The sequence below is a fragment of the Cetorhinus maximus genome, unplaced genomic scaffold (assembly GCF_964194155.1).
Source record: "Cetorhinus maximus unplaced genomic scaffold, sCetMax3.hap1.1 HAP1_SCAFFOLD_726, whole genome shotgun sequence".
In the NCBI taxonomy this organism is placed as follows: domain Eukaryota; kingdom Metazoa; phylum Chordata; class Chondrichthyes; order Lamniformes; family Cetorhinidae; genus Cetorhinus; species Cetorhinus maximus.
This window is the reverse complement of record NW_027596668.1, coordinates 156,833-177,944: the sequence shown is the minus strand read 5'-3', so window position 1 is coordinate 177,944 and position 21,112 is coordinate 156,833. Positions and strand designations below refer to the sequence as shown.

The following is a 21,112-nucleotide window of genomic DNA, read 5'->3' as shown; positions in this document are numbered from 1 at the left end:
CACAGTAGCGTCTATCTTTTCCCCTGACTGTAGAATTCCCTCTTATTATTGCTCGTCCTCCCTTCCACTCCTCCTGTACAGACAGGCTGCTTGTGGTGCCAGGAGCTTGGCTCTGTCCGCACTCCCTGGAGGAACCAGCGCCCTCATCAGCCTCTAAAATGGAATACCGATTAGTGAGCGGGACCCCAGGGGACTCCTGAACTACCTGCCTGTTTCTCTTGGACTGCCTGATGGTCCCCCATTCCCTTCCTTCCTCAAGTCCCTTCAGCTGCGGTGTGACCACCTCTCTACATGTGCTATCCATGATGCTGTCAGACTCGCGGATGCTCCAGTGTCCCCAGCTGCCGTTCCAGCTCTGAAACCTGAGCTTCCAGGAGCTGCAGCTGGACACACTTCCTGCACACATGCTGGTCCCGGGCACTGGAAATGTTCCCGGCTTCCCACATGGAGCACGAGGAGCACACCACGGCTTTGAGCGCTCCTACCATGACTTATCCCTTTAAATTAAACTTTTTAAGTCAATTACTCTAAGGCCCTTCTTTCCTGATCCTCGTTACTGCAGACTGTTTCTCTCACACACACTGACAAACTGTCTCATGCACACACACTCAATGACAAACTGTCTCTCTCACACACAGACAAACTGTCACACACACTGACAAACTGACACACACACGCACACACACATACATACACACACAAACACGCTGACATCCTGTTTCACACACAGATACGGACAATCTGTCTCTCACACACACACATTGACAAACTGTCTCTCTCTCTCTCTGACACACACACAGACAAACTGTCTCACACAGAAACAAACACACACACAATGACAAACTGTCTCACACACACAATGACAACATATCTCTCATACAAACATTGACAAATTGTCTCACACACAACCATACGCTGACGCACTGTTACATACACACACACACACACACACACACACACCCCTCACTGACAAACTTTCTCATGCACACACACACATACTGGAAAGTGGTCTCATGCACACGCACACATACTGGAAAGTGGTCTCACGCACACGCACACATACTGGAAAGTGGTCTCACGCACACGCACACACCGACCAACAGTCAGGCACACGCACACACCGACCAACAGTCAGGCACACGCACACACCGACCAACAGTCAGGCACACGCACACACCGACCAACAGTCAGGCACACGCACACACCGACCAACAGTCAGGCACACGCACACACCGACCAACAGTCAGGCACACGCACACACCGACCAACAGTCAGGCACACGCACACACCGACCAACAGTCAGGCACACGCACACACCGACCAACAGTCAGGCACACGCACACACCGACCAACAGTCAGGCACACGCACACACCGACCAACAGTCAGGCACACGCACACACCGACCAACAGTCAGGCACACGCACACACCGACCAACAGTCAGGCACACGCACACACCGACCAACAGTCAGGCACACGCACACACCGACCAACAGTCAGGCACACGCACACACCGACCAACAGTCAGGCACACGCACACACCGACCAACAGTCAGGCACACGCACACACCGACCAACAGTCAGGCACACGCACACACCGACCAACAGTCAGGCACACGCACACACCGACCAACAGTCACACGCACAAACAGTCAGACACACACTCTGACAAACTGTCCGCCACATAAACACACACACACATTGACAAATTGTCACACACAAACTGTCAGACACACACATACACACACACACACAAACTGTCAGACACACACGCACAGACACTGAAAAACTTTGATACACACAGTCAGTCACACTGACAAACGTTGACACACAGACACATTGATAAAGTTTTACGCAGTCAGAGAAACTGACAAACTGTCACACACTCATACACACACACTCAGTCAGACACGCTGACAAACTGTTTTACACACACACATCACAGACACATGTACACACACATATATACACACTCACATACACACATGCATGCACACACACACGCACACACATGTGCATACACACATTCATACATGCACACATATGCGTAGGTGGATCATACTGTGAGTGGGGTAAATGTTACTGGCATACATTCACAAGAAGATTAATTGTAATCTGCTTTTGATGGTTTGAGCTGCAAGTTCAAATCCTGGGTTCTTGTGCGTTGGACCATTTATATTCTCAGTAATGCCTCCTAACGTGTTGATAACATGTCAGCGTGTTCTGGTTATTTTTAATTAAAGCATCTTCCCCATTAAGCATGCTTGTGTCACTTAGGTGACAGTATGTTTGCTTTTCATATGGTTTGAACCGTCAAATCTCATCTTTTCTCAACTAATCAACTGTATTTATTAACCCATCTGGCTCAATGCCAAAAACACAGCATGTCTGAAACAAAAACAGACAATGCTGGAAATACTCAGCAGTGCTGATAGCACATGCAGAAGTGGTCAACATTTCAGATGTAATAGATTTTTAGCAAGTGAAAGGGGGAATTGTAGGAAAAGGAAGAAAATGGAAGGCCTGTGATAGTGCTGGTCGAACTATCTGACAGTTCTCTTAATAGTGACTGCACTATCTCTGGTGGCTGTCTCATTTCGAACCCTAGGCTGTAGGCCCCAGGTCCTGGGGATTTGTCAGGTTTTAGTTTCTCCAATACCTTTTCTCTGCTGATGTTAATTTCCCTAATTTCCTCACTCTTTTTAGCTCCTAGGTTATCATATATTTCTGGAATGTAACTTGTGTCTTCTACTGTGAGGACAGACACAAAATATTTGTTCAAAGTCTCTGCCATTTCCTCATTCCCCATGAATATTTCTCCTGTCTCTGTTTCTAAGGGGCCGACATTTACTTTAGCTACTCTTTTCTTCTTTATATACTTACAAAAGCTCTTACAATCTATTCTTATATTTCTGACTAGTTTACTCTCATATTCTATTTTTTACCATTTCAGTAACTTTTTGGTGTCTCTTTGCTGGTTTCAAAAACACTCCCAACCCTCAGATTTGTTACTGTTCTTTGCAACATTGTAAGCCTCTTCTTTCAATCTAATACTATTCTTAATCTCCTGAATGGCCACTCTTGCTGAGTTTTCGTTTTGTTGAAGATTTTGAATTGTTTCTTTAAATGTTTCTGACTATTCATTTATCTCCATACCTTTTAGTCTATTTATCCAATGAACCTTAGCCAGTTCTCTACTCATACCTATGTAATTGGCTTTGTTTAACTTTAAGATTTCTGTTTGCAATTGGAGTATGTCACTTTCAAACTTAACATGGAATTCAATGGTATTATGGTCACTATTTCCCAGTGGGTCTTTTACAATGACATTACTAATTAACCCTGCTTCATTACACAATACTAGATCTAAGATAGCTTTATCCCTCATCAGTTCCACAACACATTGCTTCAAGAAATTGTCACAACATCATTCTACAAACTTACCTTCTAGACCACTCTTACCAATTTGATTGTCCCAGTCTATATGAAGATTGAAGACCCCACAATTATTACATTTCCTTTGTTACAGACTCCAATATTTTCTTGTTTAGTGCTCTAACAACTGTTAGGGGCCTATAAACCAATCCCAACAGTGTTTTCTGACTCTTGTTATTCCTAATTTCTACCCATAATTTCTCACTATTTTCCTTGTGTCATCTTTTACTATCAGGGCTACCCCACCTCCTTTGCAATTCTGCCTGTCTTTCTGAAATATGAGTAATAACAAAGGTAGTTTGACTGCACACAGGGGAAAATGAGTAGAAATACAGTAGTCATAGACGATTTGATAGGGACATGGAGGCATTTCTGTCACCTCAAACATGACTTCTGAATGGAATGTTGCCTCCCTGGTACCAGGTTAAAGGATATGACAGAGTGAGTGCAGGACATTCTGTGAGGGGATGGAGAACAGCAGAAGTCATGGTCCATGTTGGAACCAATGAGATAAATAGAAAAAATGTTGAGCTCCTTCAGGTAGAGTTTCAGAAGCAAGGAAAAAGGATTAAAAACAGAATCATCATCTCAGAATTACTCTCAGAAGCGCATGCTGGTTTATATAGAAACAGGGTGATAGTTCAGGTGAGTGCTCAACTGGACAAGTAGTGGAGGAGAGATGGTTCAGATTCTTGGGACATTGGGATCAGTTCCGGAGAAAGGGGAACCTGTGCAAAATGGGCAGATTACCCTTGAGCAGAGCCAAGACTCACTGAGAGGTTAACAAATGGAGGGTTAAAACTAAGTTGACAGGGGGAGGAGAAAGTCCAGGAGAAGGAAGGGGCGGGGTTGTACACGAGGTGCAAAACACCATGCTCTAGGGGACCCGGGCTTCATGATAATGAAGATGGTCAAAGAGAAAAATGGAAAATCCTGTCAGGAGGGTCACATGTTTATTGCTGGCAGAATACATTTAGAACATCTACATTTAATCTCTGCAGAATAAAAAATATAGAAATTCAAATACAATAAATCCTTTGAGTTAAATTCCCTTCTGATAGAAAGTGAAGGAGGCAGATCAGCAGATAGGCTGTGATTGGTGGTGACAGGGTCACGTGCTGGGCAGTAGGGAGGTGCGGTTCGGGTGTTGTGAAGTTGGTGATTGGGTCACATGTAGAGCACCTCGCAGGCAGCGATTGACAGCTGGAGGGAGTCACATGTTGAGCAGGATGAGACTCCAGGAGCTGTCGGGATTTGAAGGGAGGGAGGCAGTCACAAGCCGGTGAAGAGAGATGGAAGGGGCAGCAGAAGAGCAGGAGGGAACCAGACTGGGTGATATCAGTTAACCTAAACATTATCGAGCTGTGTGAGAGTGTGAAAATGGGACATTTTAAATTGGCAGGCTGTGCCTCGTGGTGTACCGTAAGGCATATCTGGACCTGGTTCTTGGAATGAGGTGGGCCAAGGGGATCAAGTGTCCATAGAGAAACTGTGGGGGAAGTCCCCCACAATTATTACATTAAGAGTTAAGGGGAGGTAGTGGTGTAGTGGTACTGTCTCTGGGCTAATAATCCAGAGATCCAGGGTAATGCTCTGGGGACCTGGATTTAAATCCCACCATGGCAGATGGTGGTATTTGAATTCAATAATAATCTGGAATTAAAAGTCTGATGATGACCATGAAACCATTGCCGATTGTCATAAAAACCCACCTGGTTCACTAACCTGCTGTCCTTATCTGGCCTGGGCTACATATGACAAGGGCGATTAGGGGTGGGCAATAAATGCTGGCTTAGCCAGCGATGCCCACATCCCATGAACAAAATAAAAAAAAACAGGAAATAGTGATCATTGTTTCATAAGGTTTATGTTAGCTATGGAAAAGGACAGGGAACAATCTTGAATGAAAATACTAAATTGAAGGAGGGTCAACTATAGTTGGATGAGAACAGATCTGCCTTGTGTAAATTGAAATCAAAACAGTAAAGGAACAAAGGGCTTCCTTTAAATAGGAGACAGTTGGAGCACATTCCCACATGGAAGAGATAGGGCAACCAGATCCAGAGCTCCCTGGATGATGAAGGAGATAGAGAATAAGATGAAACAGAAAACAGGCACGTATAGCAGATATCAGGTAGATTATTGCTCACTGGATATAGAAAGTTCAGAAAGGAAGTGAAAAAAACAAGAAGAAGAACAAAGAGAGAGTATGAGAAGAGACTCACAGCTAACATGAAAGGGAATCCAATTGTCTTTTATAGGTATATAAATAGTAAAGCATTGGTAAAAGGGTGAGGCCAATTAGGGACCAAAAAGGGGATTTATGCCTGGAAGCGGGTGGTATGGCTGAGGTATTAAATAAGTACATCCATCTTTACCAAGGAGGAAGATACTGCCAAAGCCACAGTGAGAAATAAGGTAGTCGAGATGCTTGATAAGCCAAAATTGATAAAGAGGAGGTATTAGAAAGATTGGCTGTACTTACAGTTGAGAAGTCACTGGGGCTGGGTGAGATGTATCTGAGAATACTGAGGGAAAGTAAGGGTGCAAATTGCAGAACTATTGACCAATAAACTTTCAATCCTCCTTAGATACAGGGGTGGTGCCAAAGGAGGGGAGAATTTCAATACACCCTTGTAGGGAAAAGGGTTTAAGAATAAACTCAGCCGGATTTCCATGGAGTTGGGGAAACTCCATGGAGGTGTGAAAATGGTGGCCAGGACCCGATTCCAGAGTTCCTCACCCCATTCCTGGAGTTTCTGATTTTCGAGAGTGCCTTTGAAGGGTGGTTTTACTCCGGACCTGGCTGGCTCCATTACGGTGATAGGCATGTCCTAGTCCCTAGTCTTCCACAGTTGTCATTGAGTCAGGTCAGGTTTTTGAAGAGTCATGGTTCAGGGCACCTCAGACAGATGGTGAACCACAGTCTGCCTGAGGGAACGTTTTAAAAGGTAAGTTCAGAAGGTCTTACCATGCCCCCCATGCCAAGGTATGATATTCACCCCCTCCCATGACCCCTCATACCCTCAAACGGTCTATGGTGGCAGCAGACATGGGTGACCAGACTTTGTAGACATCCATCCACTTGGAGTGGGCGTCTATTAGTAAAAGGAACATTGTGCTCAAGAAGGGCCCCACATAGCCGACGTGGAGGTGCACCCATGGCCACCCCAGTCATTTCCAGGGGTGCAACGGAGCTGAGGGGCGGGTGGGGTAGCTTTTGTACCTGCTAGCATTGAAGACAGCTTTTGACTAGGGTTTCAATGTCCGTGTGCATCTCTGGCCACCACAAGTAGCTGCACGTGAGCATCTTCATCCTACTAATGCCAGGGTGAGCGCTATGTAATTGGGCCAGTAACGGCCTTCACACTCTCTGGGGCACGATAACCTTTATTCCCCAGAGCAATATGCTGTCCTTGGCAGGTGAGCTCATATCTGCGATTGAAATAGGGCTTCATGTCATCAGACTTTGGCTGGCCTGACCATCCATTCAAGACCTGTTCCCAGACGTGAGATAAAAGTGGATCTCGGCTTGTCCACTCACGGATTTGTTTGGTCTGGACAGGGAAGGAATCCAAAACATTTAGTACTAAGGCACATTCCTGGGGAATTGGAACCTTCATGTTGTTATCTGGCAGGGGGAGAGAGCTCAGCGCGTCAGTGTGTGCGATCTGGCTTCCTGATCGGTGAGTAACAGTGTGTTTGTAAGCAGCCAATATCACTGCCCACCTCTGGATGCAAGCAGGTGCGATGGGGGGGTATCACCTTATCCTCTCCAAATAATCCCAGCAGAGGCTTGTGGTCGGATATAATGTGAAAATGGTGACCATGGAGGTATTGATGGAACTTCTGAACACCAAACACAACAGACAAGCCCTCCTGCTCAATTTGAGAATATCATCACTCTGCAACACTGAGCGTGCGAGATGTATAACCAATGGGTCGTTCGGAGCCATCCACCATCTGATGTGAAAGTGCAGCCCCTACTCCATAAGGGGATGCATCACAAGTTAAAATCAATTCTTTCTTTGGGTCAAAGTGGACCAGTAGGGCCTATGATCTTAACAATTGCTTTATCTTCAGAAACATCTCCTGGTGCGAAATTTGCCAAATCCATTTATGGTTTTTCTTAAGCAATGTGTATAACGGAGCCAGTACAGTTTATAGATTTGGGAGAAATCACCCATAGTAGTTTATCATGCCTAAGAATTTTTGGCTATAGTAGAGAGCTTTAGTTGGAGTTTGATGGCTGAGGGAGTTTAAGTGTTAAATTCCATCTAAAGTTTAGTCTTTCTTTAATTTAGTAATGAACTAAAAGTTACTGTTAGGATTGGAAGGTGAATTTTAGTCCAACCTTAAAACAGGGCTCATACAGGCTCTGCTTGCAACTGTAACTAGTTAATTAGATAACTGGCTTAATCAGATTTTCAGAGGTTCAGTTCAGGGAGTATAAAAGTAAGCTATCTTACAATGCTGACTTTGTCTGCACTGGAGTGCTGTGTTTGGCTGCAGTAGAGAACTTCAGTTGGAGTTTGGTGACTGAGGGAGTTTGGGGAAGAAGTGCTCCTTTCTTTTCTACCTTTGCTCAGAAAGAAGAGGAGCGGCCTTGGTTAGCAGGACCTAGTGAGGAAATTAGAAAAGTGTAATATTTTTAAAGTTCCTATACTTGGATTTAACCACAAAGTGCCAGGAATAAGGGAAATTTAGGGCCAATATAATAAAGTAATATAAATAATCCAAAGTAGAATAAAGTTAACATAGGGCAAGTAGCGTTAAGACATGGCAGGGTAGCTCAGTCAAGTGGAATGCGTGTCCTGTAATAAGTGAGAAGTCATGGATGCTATTGGTGTCCTAGCTGACCACGTGTGCAGGAAGTGCTGCCAACTGCAGAAACTTGAGCTTTGGGTTTCAGAGCTCAAGGGGCGGCTAGTGTCACTGTGGCGCATCCGTGAGGCTGAGAGCTACGTGGATAGCACGTTCAGAGAGGTGGTCACATCGTAGCTTAAGGGTCTGGAGACAGAGAGGGAGAGGGAATGGGTAGTCCAGGCAGTCCAAGAGAACCAAGCAGGTAGTGCAGGAGTCCCCTGGGGTCCCGCTCACAAATTGGTTTTCTGTTTTGGAAGCTGGTGAGGGCACTGGTTCCTCAGAGGAGTGCAGTCAGATCCAAGTTTGTGGCACCACAAGCAGCTTGGCTGTACAGGAGGGGAGGAAGAAGAAAGGAAGAGCTATAGTGATAGGGGATTCATTGGTTAGGGGAACAGACAGGTGTTTATGTGGCTATAGATCTGACTCCAGGATGGCTTGTTGCCTCCCTGGTGCCAGGGTCAAGGATGTCACAAAGTGGCTGCAGGACATTCTTCTGGGGGAGGATGAACAGCCAGAGGTTGTGGCCCACATTGGTACTAACGACATAGGTAGGAAGGGGGATGTGGTCCTGTAATCGGAATTTAGGGAGCTAGGTAGAAAATTAGCAAGCAGGACCTCTAATGTAGTAATCTCCAGATTACTCTCAGTGCCACATGCCAGTGAGTACAGAAATAGGAGGAGAAGGCAGATGAATGTATGGCTGGAAAGATGGAGCAGGAGGGAGGGCTTTACATTCCTGGGGCACTGGGGTTGCCTCTGGGGGAGGTGGCACCTGTACAAGCCGGACGGGTTGCACCTGAAAAGAGCCGGGATGGAGTTCCTTGCGGGTCATTTTGTTAGTGCTGTTGGGAGGACTTTAAACTAACTCAGCAGGGGTGTGGGAACAAAGAGAAAATATTCAAAAGGAATACCAGGACTCAAAATACTGGGAGGGACAGATAACACTAGTATAGAGAATAGTAAGTTAATAGGTAAAGTCAGGGTAAGGGAGAAAGTAGCAAAATCTAAATCAGTGTTGCTATGCATGTATGTGAATGCACAGAGAGTGGTAAATAAGATTGGGGAGTTACAGGCACAGATTGCCTTGTGGAAATATGATGTTGTGGCGATAACAGAGACCTGGCTCAAGGAAGGGCAGAACTGGCTGTTAAATATTCCCGGGTACAAGGTGTTCAGAAGAGATAGAAAAGAAAGGAAAGGAAAGGAGGAGGAGGGGTGGTGGTATTGGTTAAGGAGAGCATTGCAGAGCTGGAGAAAGAGGATGTCCCAGAGGATTCAAGGACAGAATCAACTTGGCTGGAGCTAAAGAACAAAAAGGGCATAATTACATAGCTCGGTGCAGTCTATAGACTGCCAATTAGTGACAACGACATGGAAGAACAAATCTGCAGGGAAATTACAGAGAGATGCAGGCATTATAGAGTAGTTATAACGGGGTAGTTTAATCACCCGAATGTAGATTGGGACAGTGGTAGTGTAAGGGGCGGATAGGGGCAAAGGTTCCTAGATTGTGTTCAGGAGAATTTTCTACAGCAGGATGTGTCCAATCCAACAAGGAAAGAAGCACTGTTGGACCTGGTTCTTGGAAATGAGATGGGTCAAGTAGATCAAGTGTCAGTGGGGGAACGTTTAGGAGACAGTGACCATTGTATTGTATGTTTTAGGATGATGATAGAAAAGGACATTAGGCAATCCAGAGTAAAGATAATTAACTGGACAAGAGCCGACTTTGATAGGACAAGAATGGAGCTGGGCCAGCTACACTGGCACAAAAGTTTAGCAAGAAAAACTGTAGCTGAACAATGGGCTACCTTCAAAAAAGAATTTGTTCAGGCAGAGTCGAGGTGTATTCCATCAAAAGGAAAAGGTAGAGTAAACAAATCCAGAGCTCCCTAGGTGAAAGGAGATAGAAATTAAGATAAAGAAAATGTGTTTATGACAGGTGTCAGGTAGAAAATATAATTGAGAACCAAGAGGAATACAGAAGGTTCAGAGGAGAGGTGAAAAAGCGTGTTAGAGAAGCGAAGAGGGATTATGAGAAAAGACTAGCAGCCAACAAAAAGGGGAATCCCAAAGTCTTCTATAGGTGTATAAACAGTAAAAGGGTGGTAAAAGGAGGAGTAGGGCCGATTAGGGACCCAAAAGGGAATTTACACATGGATGAAGGGGCCATGGCTGAGGGATTAAATGAATACTTTGCATCCGTCTTTACCAAGGAGGTGGATGCTACCCAGGCCATGGTGACAGACAAGGAAACTCTGTCACTAGAAGGGTTCAAAATTGACAAGGAGGAGGTGTTGAGTAGGATGTCGGTACTTAAAGTTGACAAGGCACCGGGACCGGATGAGATGCATCCAAGGATATTGAGGGAAGTGAGAGGGGAAATTGCAGGGACGCTGGCCATAATATTTCAGTCATTCCTAGACTCAGGGGTGGTGCCAGAGGACTGGAGAATACCAAATGTTATGCCAATGTTCAAAAAAGGCTGTAACGATAAGCCCAACAATTACAGAGTAGTCAGTTTAACTTCAGGGGTGGGCAAGGTTCTAGAGACAATTATTTGTGGTAGAATTAGTAGTCACATGGAGAAGTATGGGTTGATAAGGAAGACCCAGCATGGATTTCTGAAGGAGAAATCCTGTTTAACTAACTTGCTGGAGGCTTTTGAAGAGGTAACAGAAAAGGTTGATGTGGGTAATGCTGTTGATGTGGTGTACATGGACTTTGACACAGTGCCACACAGACTTGAGAAAAGTTATTGCTCATGGAATAAAAGGGACAGTAGCAACGTGGATACAAAATTGGCTGATAAATAGGAAGCAGACAGTAATGGTCAATGGATATTTTTCAGGCTGGAGGAAGATTTGTAGTAGTGTTCTCCAGGAGTCGGTATTGGGACCCTTGCTTTTCCTGATATATATAAATGATCTAGATCTTGGTGAGCAGGGGACAATTTCAAAGTTTGCAGTTGATACTAAGCTTGGGAGTGTTGTAAACTGCAAGGAGGACAATGTAGAACTTCAAGAGGACATAGACAAGTTGGTAGAATGGACAGATAGGTGGAGATGAAGTTCAATGCAGAGAAGTGTGAGGTGATGCATTTTGGTAGGAAGAACATGGACAGGCAATATAAAATAAGGGGTGACATTTTGAAGGGGGCGGAGCAGAAAGACCTGGGTGTATATGTGCATAGGTCACTGAAGGTGACAGGACAGGTGGAGAGAGCAGTTAATAAAGCATATAGTATCCTGGGCTTTATTAATAGGGTACAGGTGCAGGGAGGTTATGCTGAATTTATGTAAGACACTCGTTAGACCTCAGCTGGAATACTGTGTACAGTTCTGAGCGCCACTTTATAGAAAGGACATGAACACATTGTCGAGAGTGCAGAAGAGGTTTACAAGAATGGTTCCAGGGATGAGAAACTTCAGTTATGAAGAAAAATTGGAGAGGTTGGCACTGTTCTCCTTGGAGAGAAGGCGGCTAAAAGGAGATTTGATAGAGATGTTCAAAATCATGAGGGGCCTGGACAGAGTAGATAGGGAGAAACTGTTCCTGCTCATAAAAGGATCAAGCACGAGAGGGCACAGATTTAAAGTGATTTACAAAAGAAGCAAATGTGACTTGAGAAAAAACTTTTTCACACAACGAGTGGCTCGGGTCTGGAATACACTGCCTGGATGTGTGGTGGACGCAGGTTCAATCAAGGCATTCAAGAAGGCATTGGAGGATTATTTGAATAGAACCAATGTGCAGGGGTACGGGGAAAGGCAGGAGAATGGCACCAGGTCATAATGCTCTTTTAGAGAGCTGGTGCAGACTTGATGGGCCAAATGGCCTCCCTCTGTGCCATTAAGATTCTGTGAAAGCCTTTAGTTCTGTAGTGTTCTTCGGTGTGGGTACCTCGTGAATAGCCTTGGCCTTTTCTTCCACGGGATGCAGGCCCTGTGCGTTGACCTTCTGGCCCAAGTAAACTACCTCCTTGTCTTGGAAAATACATTTCTCTCGCGCCACGCTGTCACGGGGTCAGTGCTGAGGGAGCGCCGCGCTGTCACAGGGTCAGTGCTGAGGGAGCGCCGCGCTGTCAAAGGTCTTTATGTAGTCGAGGCCCAGTCTGCCCTTTGAGGTGTAAGGTTTCATGGCACTCTTTGAAGAAGAAGAGCAGGGGAGTTCTCCCTCCTGTCCTGAACAATATTTATCCCTTGACATCAAGGCAGCATTTGACTGAGTGTGGCATCAAGGAGCCCTAGCAAAACTGCAATCAATGGGAATCAGAGGGATAAACCTCCACTGGTTTGAGTCATACCTAGCACAAAGGAAGATGGCTGTGGTTGTTGGAGGTCAGTCATCTCAGCTCCAGGACATCACTGCAGGAGTTCCTCAGGGTAGTGTCCTCGGCCCAACCATCTTCAGCTGCTTCATCAATAACCTTCCTTCCATCATAAGGTCAGAAGTGGGGATGTTCGCTGATGATTGCACAATGTTCAGCACCATTCGCGACTCCTCAGATACTGAAGCAGTCCATATCCAATTTCAGCAAGACCTTGACAATATCCAGGCTTGGGCTGACAAGTGGCAAGTAACATTCGTGTCACACAAGCGCTAGGCAATGACCATCTCCAACAGGAGAGAATCTAACCATTGCCTCTTGGTATTACCATCACTGAATCCCCCACTATCAATATCCTGGTGGTTACCATTGTCCAGGAACTGAACTGGACTAGCCATATAAATACTACAGCTACAAGAGCTCATAAGAGGCTAGGAATCCTGCAGTGAGTAACTCACCTCCTGACTCCCCAAAGCCTGTCCACCATCTACAAGGCACAAGTCAGGAGTGTGATGGAATACTCCCCACTTGCCTGGATGAGTGCAGCTCCCACAACACTCAAGAAGCTTGACACCATCCAGGACAAGGCAGTCCGCTTGATTGGCACCCCATCCACAAACATACACTCCCTCCACCACTGACGCACAGTAACAGCAGTGTGTCCCATCTACAAGATGCACTGCAGGAACTCACCAAGGCTCCTTAGACAGCACCTTCCAAACCCACGACCACTACTATCTAGAAGGACAAAGGCAGCAGACACATGGGAACACCATCACCTGGAAGTTCCCCTCCAAGTCACTCATCATCCTGGCTTGGAAATATATCGCCGTTCCTTCACTGTCGCTGGGTCAAAATCCTGGAACTCCCTCCCTAACAGCACTGTGGGTGTACCTACACCAGATAGACTGCAGCAGTTCAAGAAGGCAGCTCACCACCACCTTCTCAAGGGCAATTAGAGATGGGTAATAAATGCTGGCCCAGCCAGCGAAGCCCACATCCCGTAAATAAATTTTTAACAATTGTTGTTTGTGGGATCTTGCTGTGTGTAAATGGGCTGCCGTGTTTCCAGTATTACAACAGAAAAGTACTTCATTGGCTGTGAGGCGCTTCAGGACATCTTGTAGTCATAAAGGGTGCTATGTAAATGCAAGTCTTCCTTATTCCTCTTGGGTTTGACCAAGGCTGTGAGTAACGGAAGCATTGTTTTCTCCTTTGTGTAATGCTGCCATCTGGAGATTTAAGATTTACTTTTGGTGCCTTTGCACTAATTTTTAGTGATTTCTGTCGGTGCAGACTCGATGGGCCGAAGGGCCTCTTCTGCACTCTGTGATTCTGAGATTCTGTACTTGAGCTTCTGAAAGTCTCAGAACAGCACAGCAGCAAAGGTCTTATCGCTCAGAATAATGCAGCTGCTGATGAGGTACAAAGGTTGATATGAAAGTGACCTAGCGACCCTTGTCTGCCCCCTGAATGATCTGTTTGTCTATAAACATGGTATCTCTTGATAACAGCTTTGTGTTTCAAATCAGTTAATCAGTTCCTGTCAGCCTGGGGAAACACCAGAGCTCATTGGTTTAAAGAACGGCTACGGTCAGGGTGAGATCATCCAGCAAACCTCCCCCATGGCCAAAGTCCGGCACTAAAATATCCCAACTAAAGGAGGCCACAGTGAGCATGTGTCCCCCCTGACCTGCTCAACCCATGTGAATATTGTCAGCTCCATGACTGGTGTCAGTCTCCAGAGGGTGCTCACCGTCTGAAGTCTGCAGACACATAATGAACAATAAATACCAATCCACAACGAGCACTGATCGAACCATTCACCAATGGCTGGTATCCTTCCTCCTGTGAGAGGCGAGGGGAATGCAGGCACGGAGCTTTGTTGCTGTCAGATGAGATCATTGGCTGCCCTTTGTTTTGATGGCTGACCAAGCCGATTCTGGAAAGACAAAGTCTGTTACAAGTGCTGCACGTGGAGTTGTGCCTTGCTGCTGGTCGGTGATGATGGCGCCTTGTTTACAGGTTGCTCTCTACATTGGAGCTTCAGAAACTACATGTCATCGTGCTGGCAAACTCCTGTCCAAGGTTGTTGTACCCTGTGTTCACACATCGCAGCATCGATTACTTGATGTGTTTATACACAGCTGTATCTGTTACTCTGCCAACACAATGACTTGTAAACACACAAACTCCTGCCCACAGATGGTGTCACCATGATTGATGTTGAGGGCTATCAATTCCCTTTTGACAACATCCTTGAGGTGGGCCTTTGGCACCCTACTTGTCTCTTAGCAACAGGATATCTCCCTGTATAGTGCATCTTTGGGGATGCAGCCATCTTCCATCCTGTACACATGCCCGAGCCAGCAATATCTTCTTTGCCCAATTAGTGCCAGCGTGCTTGGGATGTTTACCCTAGAAAGGATTGCTTCCTTGGTGACTTGGCTGCCGAGGATGTGTTGTAGATACTGGGGGTGGGTGTTATTGAGCCTTTGCTGTGTGACAGTGAACCTCCCAAGATCAATGTGCTGAGGACACAGGCCTTCTTGATCCTGTGGCTCAGTTTGTTGTTTTTTCGATGCCATGTTTTGTTCGTTGGCCAAAGTTGGTGTCTGCCTTTCTGATGGGTGTGCGAAGCTCTTCATCAAAATGGGTTATCTGTCACTGAATATCTGGGCAGCAGCATTTGCTAACTGCTTCCAGTGATGTGCTGTTAAATCTGATCTCAGGCAGAGACATGCCACTCTGTGCCATAACTACAGTTTTCCTGATGCTGATGGTGAGGGAGATGATGATACAGGCATGTGACAGACCTCCCATGAGCCTTTGGAGCTGGTCTTCTGTCTGGGAAACTAGTGCAGCATCATCGGCAGACAGAAGCTCTCCGATCTCGGTACATCAGAAATTAGGAGCAGGAGGATGCCATTCAGCTTCACAACATTACAGCTCCTGTTTCACCATTCAATAAGATCATGGCTGATTGTGGCCCCAACTCCACTTTCCTACTCGTCCCTCATAACTCTTGACTCCCAAACTCAGCCTCCGTTGCTCTCCACCTCCAAACCCAACCATTCTGTTTGGGGCTGGAGTGACTGCCCTGTCACCTCATTACTCCACTACTGCCTCACTTTAACGACCTGTACCACACCAAGGCCAGCACGGAGCCGGGTAGGGGGGACTGGCCCCAGCACGGAGCCGGGGGAGGGGGGCGGGGCGGAGGGGGGGACTGGCCCCAGCACGGAGCCGGGTGGGGGCGGACTGAGTACACCTCCAAATCCTTCTGTTCCAAAACACTTTGCAGGATAATAACCCACTGTTTTTTCAGCCAATTCAGAATTGTGGCAATTTTCTGGAAGGACATGTACACCTCCACTCTTTCTTCACTAAAGTTAGGAACCAAGTGAAAATTATTCACTAAATCAAAATTAAGGGGCGTACTCTCTGATTCAGGCTCACTCCTCATCAACCCATGTGCCTGTAATCAGAACACATGCTGCATTCCAGTTTTCTCTCTCTCCTTATATCTTTCCTCTCTTGTTGATTTCTCTCTTTCTCAGCCAATCTTTCTTTGTTCCATTTCTTTTTTATTTCTGGCCTTTTGTACTGGATCACTAGCAGAAATCGGTCCTTTCATCCTCGAGCCCCAGAAGCCTCAACAATACTTCAAGGATCCCGTTCCTTTCCGCTGCTGATCTTATGTTAATCCCCACGTGCTCTGCAATAGCCTGGAAATCAGCTTTTCTCAACTGTTTTAACTCTGACAGCCAGATCCCTCCTTTCAATGAGAACTTGAGCCTCGAAGGTTCTCATGTTAATTTACCAATACAATGTAGCAAAAGCAAATGTGAAATATTCTTTGTTGAAATGCTGGAAAGTTCCAGTGAACCCATTTCAGTCTCTGGGTTGGATCATCCTGGACTCAAGCCCCCAATTTTGTTACGGTCCCCCATGGGGGTCTGCAACCAAAATAATTAATTTACTGAATGACTCCCAGCTGAAGAAATTACCAGACAAGATTTCACTCTTTGCAACATTTGTTTTTACATGAATCAGAATCAATGCAAATGTAATATCCCTCCCTCTTTATTTCTGCATCTGATTTTCTCTCTCTACCTCTCCCTCTTGTTCTCTATTTCTCATTCTCTATCTCTCTCATCCTGTCTCTTTGTTTCTTTCTCTTTGTCAAAACAGAAGAACATAAGAAAAAGGAGCAGAGTAACTATACAGCCCCTCGAGCCTGCTCTGCCATTCAATACAATCCTGCCTGAGTCTGGGTGGGGTAGAGGAACAGAGGGGTCTCAGAGTACAAATACACCAATCATTAAAAGTTGTGTCACAAGTTAACAAGGTCATAAAAATAAAAGGCAATCTACATGGCTTTATTTCTCAAGGGATAGAATTGAAAAGCATGGCAGTTATGTTAAACCTGTATTGAACCTTGGTTATGCACACAGTACACCGTCCAGTTCTGGCTAGTGTATTATTAAAAAGATATAGAGGCACTGGAGAGGATTCAGAGAACATTTACAAGGATGATCCCAGAAATGGGCAGGAATACATATCAGGAATGGATTGACAGGCTGATTTTCTTGTCTCTTGGAAACAGTAGGCTGAGGGATGATCTAATAGACTCATTTATGGAACAGAAGGGGGCCATCCAGTCCTTTGAGCCTATGCCTCTTTAAAATTGTACAGAGATTTTGATAGTGAATTTTGAGTGAATATTCCTCTTGTGGCAAAGAGCAGGACGCGAGACCATTAATATAAGATAGTCACCAAGAAATCCAATCGGGAATTCAGGAGAAACTTCACCCAGAGAGTGTGGAGAATGTGGAACTCACTACTACAGTGAGTGGGTGAGGTGGATCATATCGATACATTTAAGGGGAAATTAGACAAGTATATGAGGGAGAAAGGAATAGGGGTACAATGATAGATTTAGGTGAGAAAAGATGGGAGGAGGCTTGAGTGGAGCATAAACACCAGCATGGACTGGCTGGGCCGAATGGCTGTATATGTATATATCTTATATAATGTGCTCTATATCCGTTGTAATCCACTTTCCTGCCTGTTCCACATATCCCTTAATTCCCGACGTCTTAAACCTGTCCATCCCAGCCTTAAATATATTCAATGATGGAGCATCCACAACCCTGAGTGAAGTACTTTCTCTACATAGCAGTCCTAAATGATCGGCCCCTTATCCTGAGACTGTGCCCCCATGTTCTAGATCCCCAACCAGTGGAAACATCCTTTCAGTGTCTCCTCTGTCAAACCCCTTCAGAATCTTATACGTTTCAACAAGATCACCTCTCATTCTTCTAAACTCCAGAGAATATAAACCCAATTTACCCAGCCTCTCATCATAGGACAACCCCCTCAACCCCTCATCCCAGGGACCAATCTAGTGAACCTTCTCTGTATCGCCTCCAATGCAAGTATATCCTTCCTTAAATATGGACTCAAAACTGCACACAGTATTCCAGGTGTAGTCTCACCAAAAACCTGTACAATTGGAGCAAGACTTCATTATTCCTGTACTCCAATCCCCTTGCACTAAAGGCCAACATGATATTTGCCTTCCTAATCACTTGCTGCATCTGCATGCTAACTTTCTGTGTTCCTGGTACAAGCACACCCAAGTCTCTGAACATCAATATTTACAAGTTTCGCACCTTTTAAAAAATATTCTGCTTTTCTATTCCTATGACCAGAGTGAAAACCCTTACATTTGCTGACATTATACTCCATCTGTCATCTTATTACCCACTCACTTCATCTGTCTATACCTCTTTATAACCTCTGCTTGAACCACATTCTAATTGAAAGGATGTTGCTAACACAGAGCCAGTGTACCCATTCTCTCTGCAGCTATCGCTTTTAGAACCCTCGGGTCTAGGCCATCAGGTCACAGTGATTTATTGGATTTGACTCACTTAAATTTCCCCAATAATTTATCGTTGTTGATATTAATTGCCTTAAGCTCACTCTAATTTGCCATTTGGTTCCCCTCCATTTCTGGTGTGTAATTTGTGTTTTTATGTGAGGACTGACACAATATATTTTTGATCAACATTTCTGCTACTTCCTCATTCCCCATGATAATTTACCCGGTCTCTGTCCCAAATGGAGAAATATTTAGCTACTCTCTTCCTTTTTATATCCTAACAAAAGCTCTTATCTCTTTTTATATTCCTAGGTAGTTTACTTTCATATTCTTTTTACTCCCTTTGTACCAACTTTTTAGTGACCCTTTGCTGGTATCTAAAACACTCTCAATCCTCAGACTACCAATCTTTGCAACGTTATAATCTAATACTATCCTTAACTTCCCTAGAAAACTATGTGACCTTATGGACTTTAGTTGCTAATGCACTACTACTGTTAAACTCAATCACTTCCTGTCCACTCTTCTCACAATTGCTACACTTTGTTTCAACTTTTCTCTTAAGATTTCTAAATCTCCTTTTACCTGACCGCTTACCTACTCCTTTAGTTTAAACCCCTAGCCACAGCCCTAGTTATACAATTTACCAAGACACTGATCCCAGTCCAGTTTAAGTGGAGACCATCCCAATAGAAGAGTTCCCTCTGTCCCCAGTATTGGTGCCAGTGCCCCTTCTTGCCACACCCCTCTTTAAACCATGTTTAATTCTCTGATCTGCTTTACCCTCTGCCATTTAGCACATGGCCTACGCAACAATACACAGATCCATCTTTGAGGTTCTACCTTTTAATTTGGACCCTAAATCTTCAAACTCTCAGCAAAATGTAATTCCAAGATCTACCTATGTCATTGATTCCTAAGTTCACCATGGTAACTGGATCCTCCCCCTCCCGCTCCAGGTTTGGCTCCAGCTATGAGGAAATGTCTTTAACCCAGGCACCAGGCAGGCAACACAACTTTCAGAACTGCAGAGAACACTATTCGTCCCCTTGACTATGCTGTTGCCTATCGCTATCATGTTTCTTCTCACTTCTTCCACTTGAATGACTTCCTGTACCACGGTGCTATGGTCAGTTTGTCCATCCACCCTGTGGGCCTTGCTCTGATCCACTCGGGTAGCAGCTCCCTCATACCTGTTGGTCAAAGTGAAGCACTGTATTCCTGAAGCACTACATACCTACCTAACTCACAGTCACACTCTGCTGTCCCTGACCATTGACCAGCTTTAAAATTCTACTTAACCTAAGAGGTGTGTCTGTCTCCTGGAGCCAAATGTCCAGGTGACCCTGCCCCTCCCTGATTTCCAGTAATGTCTGCAGCTCGGACTCTGGGTTAATGAAGGAGCTGAAGGTTCCAACACGTACCAAATTCCTGTCTTTAGCACTCAGTTTATGAAGCACTACTCTCCCATATCTCTGTGCTCCAACTTGTCTCCCACTCTCTCTCTCCTACTTCCTCTTCATCTTTCTACCTCACTGCCTCTCTTTGTATCTTGTTCTTCTTCTCCGGCACTATCTCTCTCTCTGTCGTCAGAATTGGAGTAGGGAATTCTGACATATTTTGCCTTGTTTTGTTGAACAGCAAACACACAGTCGCTATGGAGAGGTGGTAAAAAGTTCGAGGACAGGGTTCGTGGAAAGAAAGGACGAGGAAAAAAGGCAGCAACTACGGAGCTGATAGGCTGGGAGATTCTCCAATAGAATGGCTTCAAATTTCAATGACATTGTGAAACAGGGATACGTGAGGATGAAGAGCAGGAAGCTGGGGGTAAGTGTGACTGTTGTTCTATTTGACACATTGGTACACTGATTAAACACACTGACTGACACAATGACACGGCCTGACTTGGGGATATATTACAGTTTCTTCACTGTCGCTGAGTCAAAATCCTAGAACTCCCTCCCTAACAGAACTGTGGGTGTACCTACACCACATGGACTGCACTGGTTCAAGAAGGCAGCTCACCACCACCTTCTCAAGGGCAACTAGGGATGGGCAATAAATGCTGTTCTAGCCAGTGATAGCCAGTGATGCCCATAAATAAATTTTAAAAACACACTGACTGGCATACTGCCCAATATGGCTGTTGATACACGCAGACAGCTAGCTCAGCTCCCAGTATTTTATTTGTGAAATGAGCTGATCTGAGACTGTGACCAACACGCAGGATTAATGAGGCCGATTCTTTGGTTGGAGCTGAGGAGAGGGGAGAGCAGCGGGGAGAGGCAGCAAGAGGGAGGAGCAGAGGATAGGGGAGGGTAATGGGGAGAACGACGGAGAGAGGGAGGGACAGAGGGTGTGGGGAGAGTGGTGGGGAGAGGGGGGAGGGGGCAGAGGATAGAGGAGAGTGGTGGGGAGAGGACAGGGGGGCGAAATCTTGGAAACAGGAGGCGGCCATTCAGCTCCTCATGTCTGTTCCACCATTCAATGTGATCCTGGAGGATCTGTGAGCTAAATCCATAAATGCACCACTGCCCCAGATCCCTTAATGCATCAGCTCAACAGAGTCTACCAATCTCAGATTTAATACTT

At 45.4% G+C, this 21,112-nt stretch overlaps 1 protein-coding gene across 1 annotated transcript in view; it reads left to right on the top strand.

Moving 5' to 3' along the window:
* The first annotated feature begins 20,159 nt into the window (after positions 1-20,159).
* The window catches only part of LOC144674610 (docking protein 4-like), a 154,303-nt gene continuing 153,350 nt past the window's right edge, over positions 20,160-21,112 (top strand). The window contains exon 1 of the mRNA XM_078535881.1: positions 20,160-20,347. Coding sequence (XP_078392007.1) covers positions 20,282-20,347 — 66 coding nt within the window. The 5' untranslated portion in view covers positions 20,160-20,281. The remainder of the gene's footprint in view (positions 20,348-21,112) is intronic.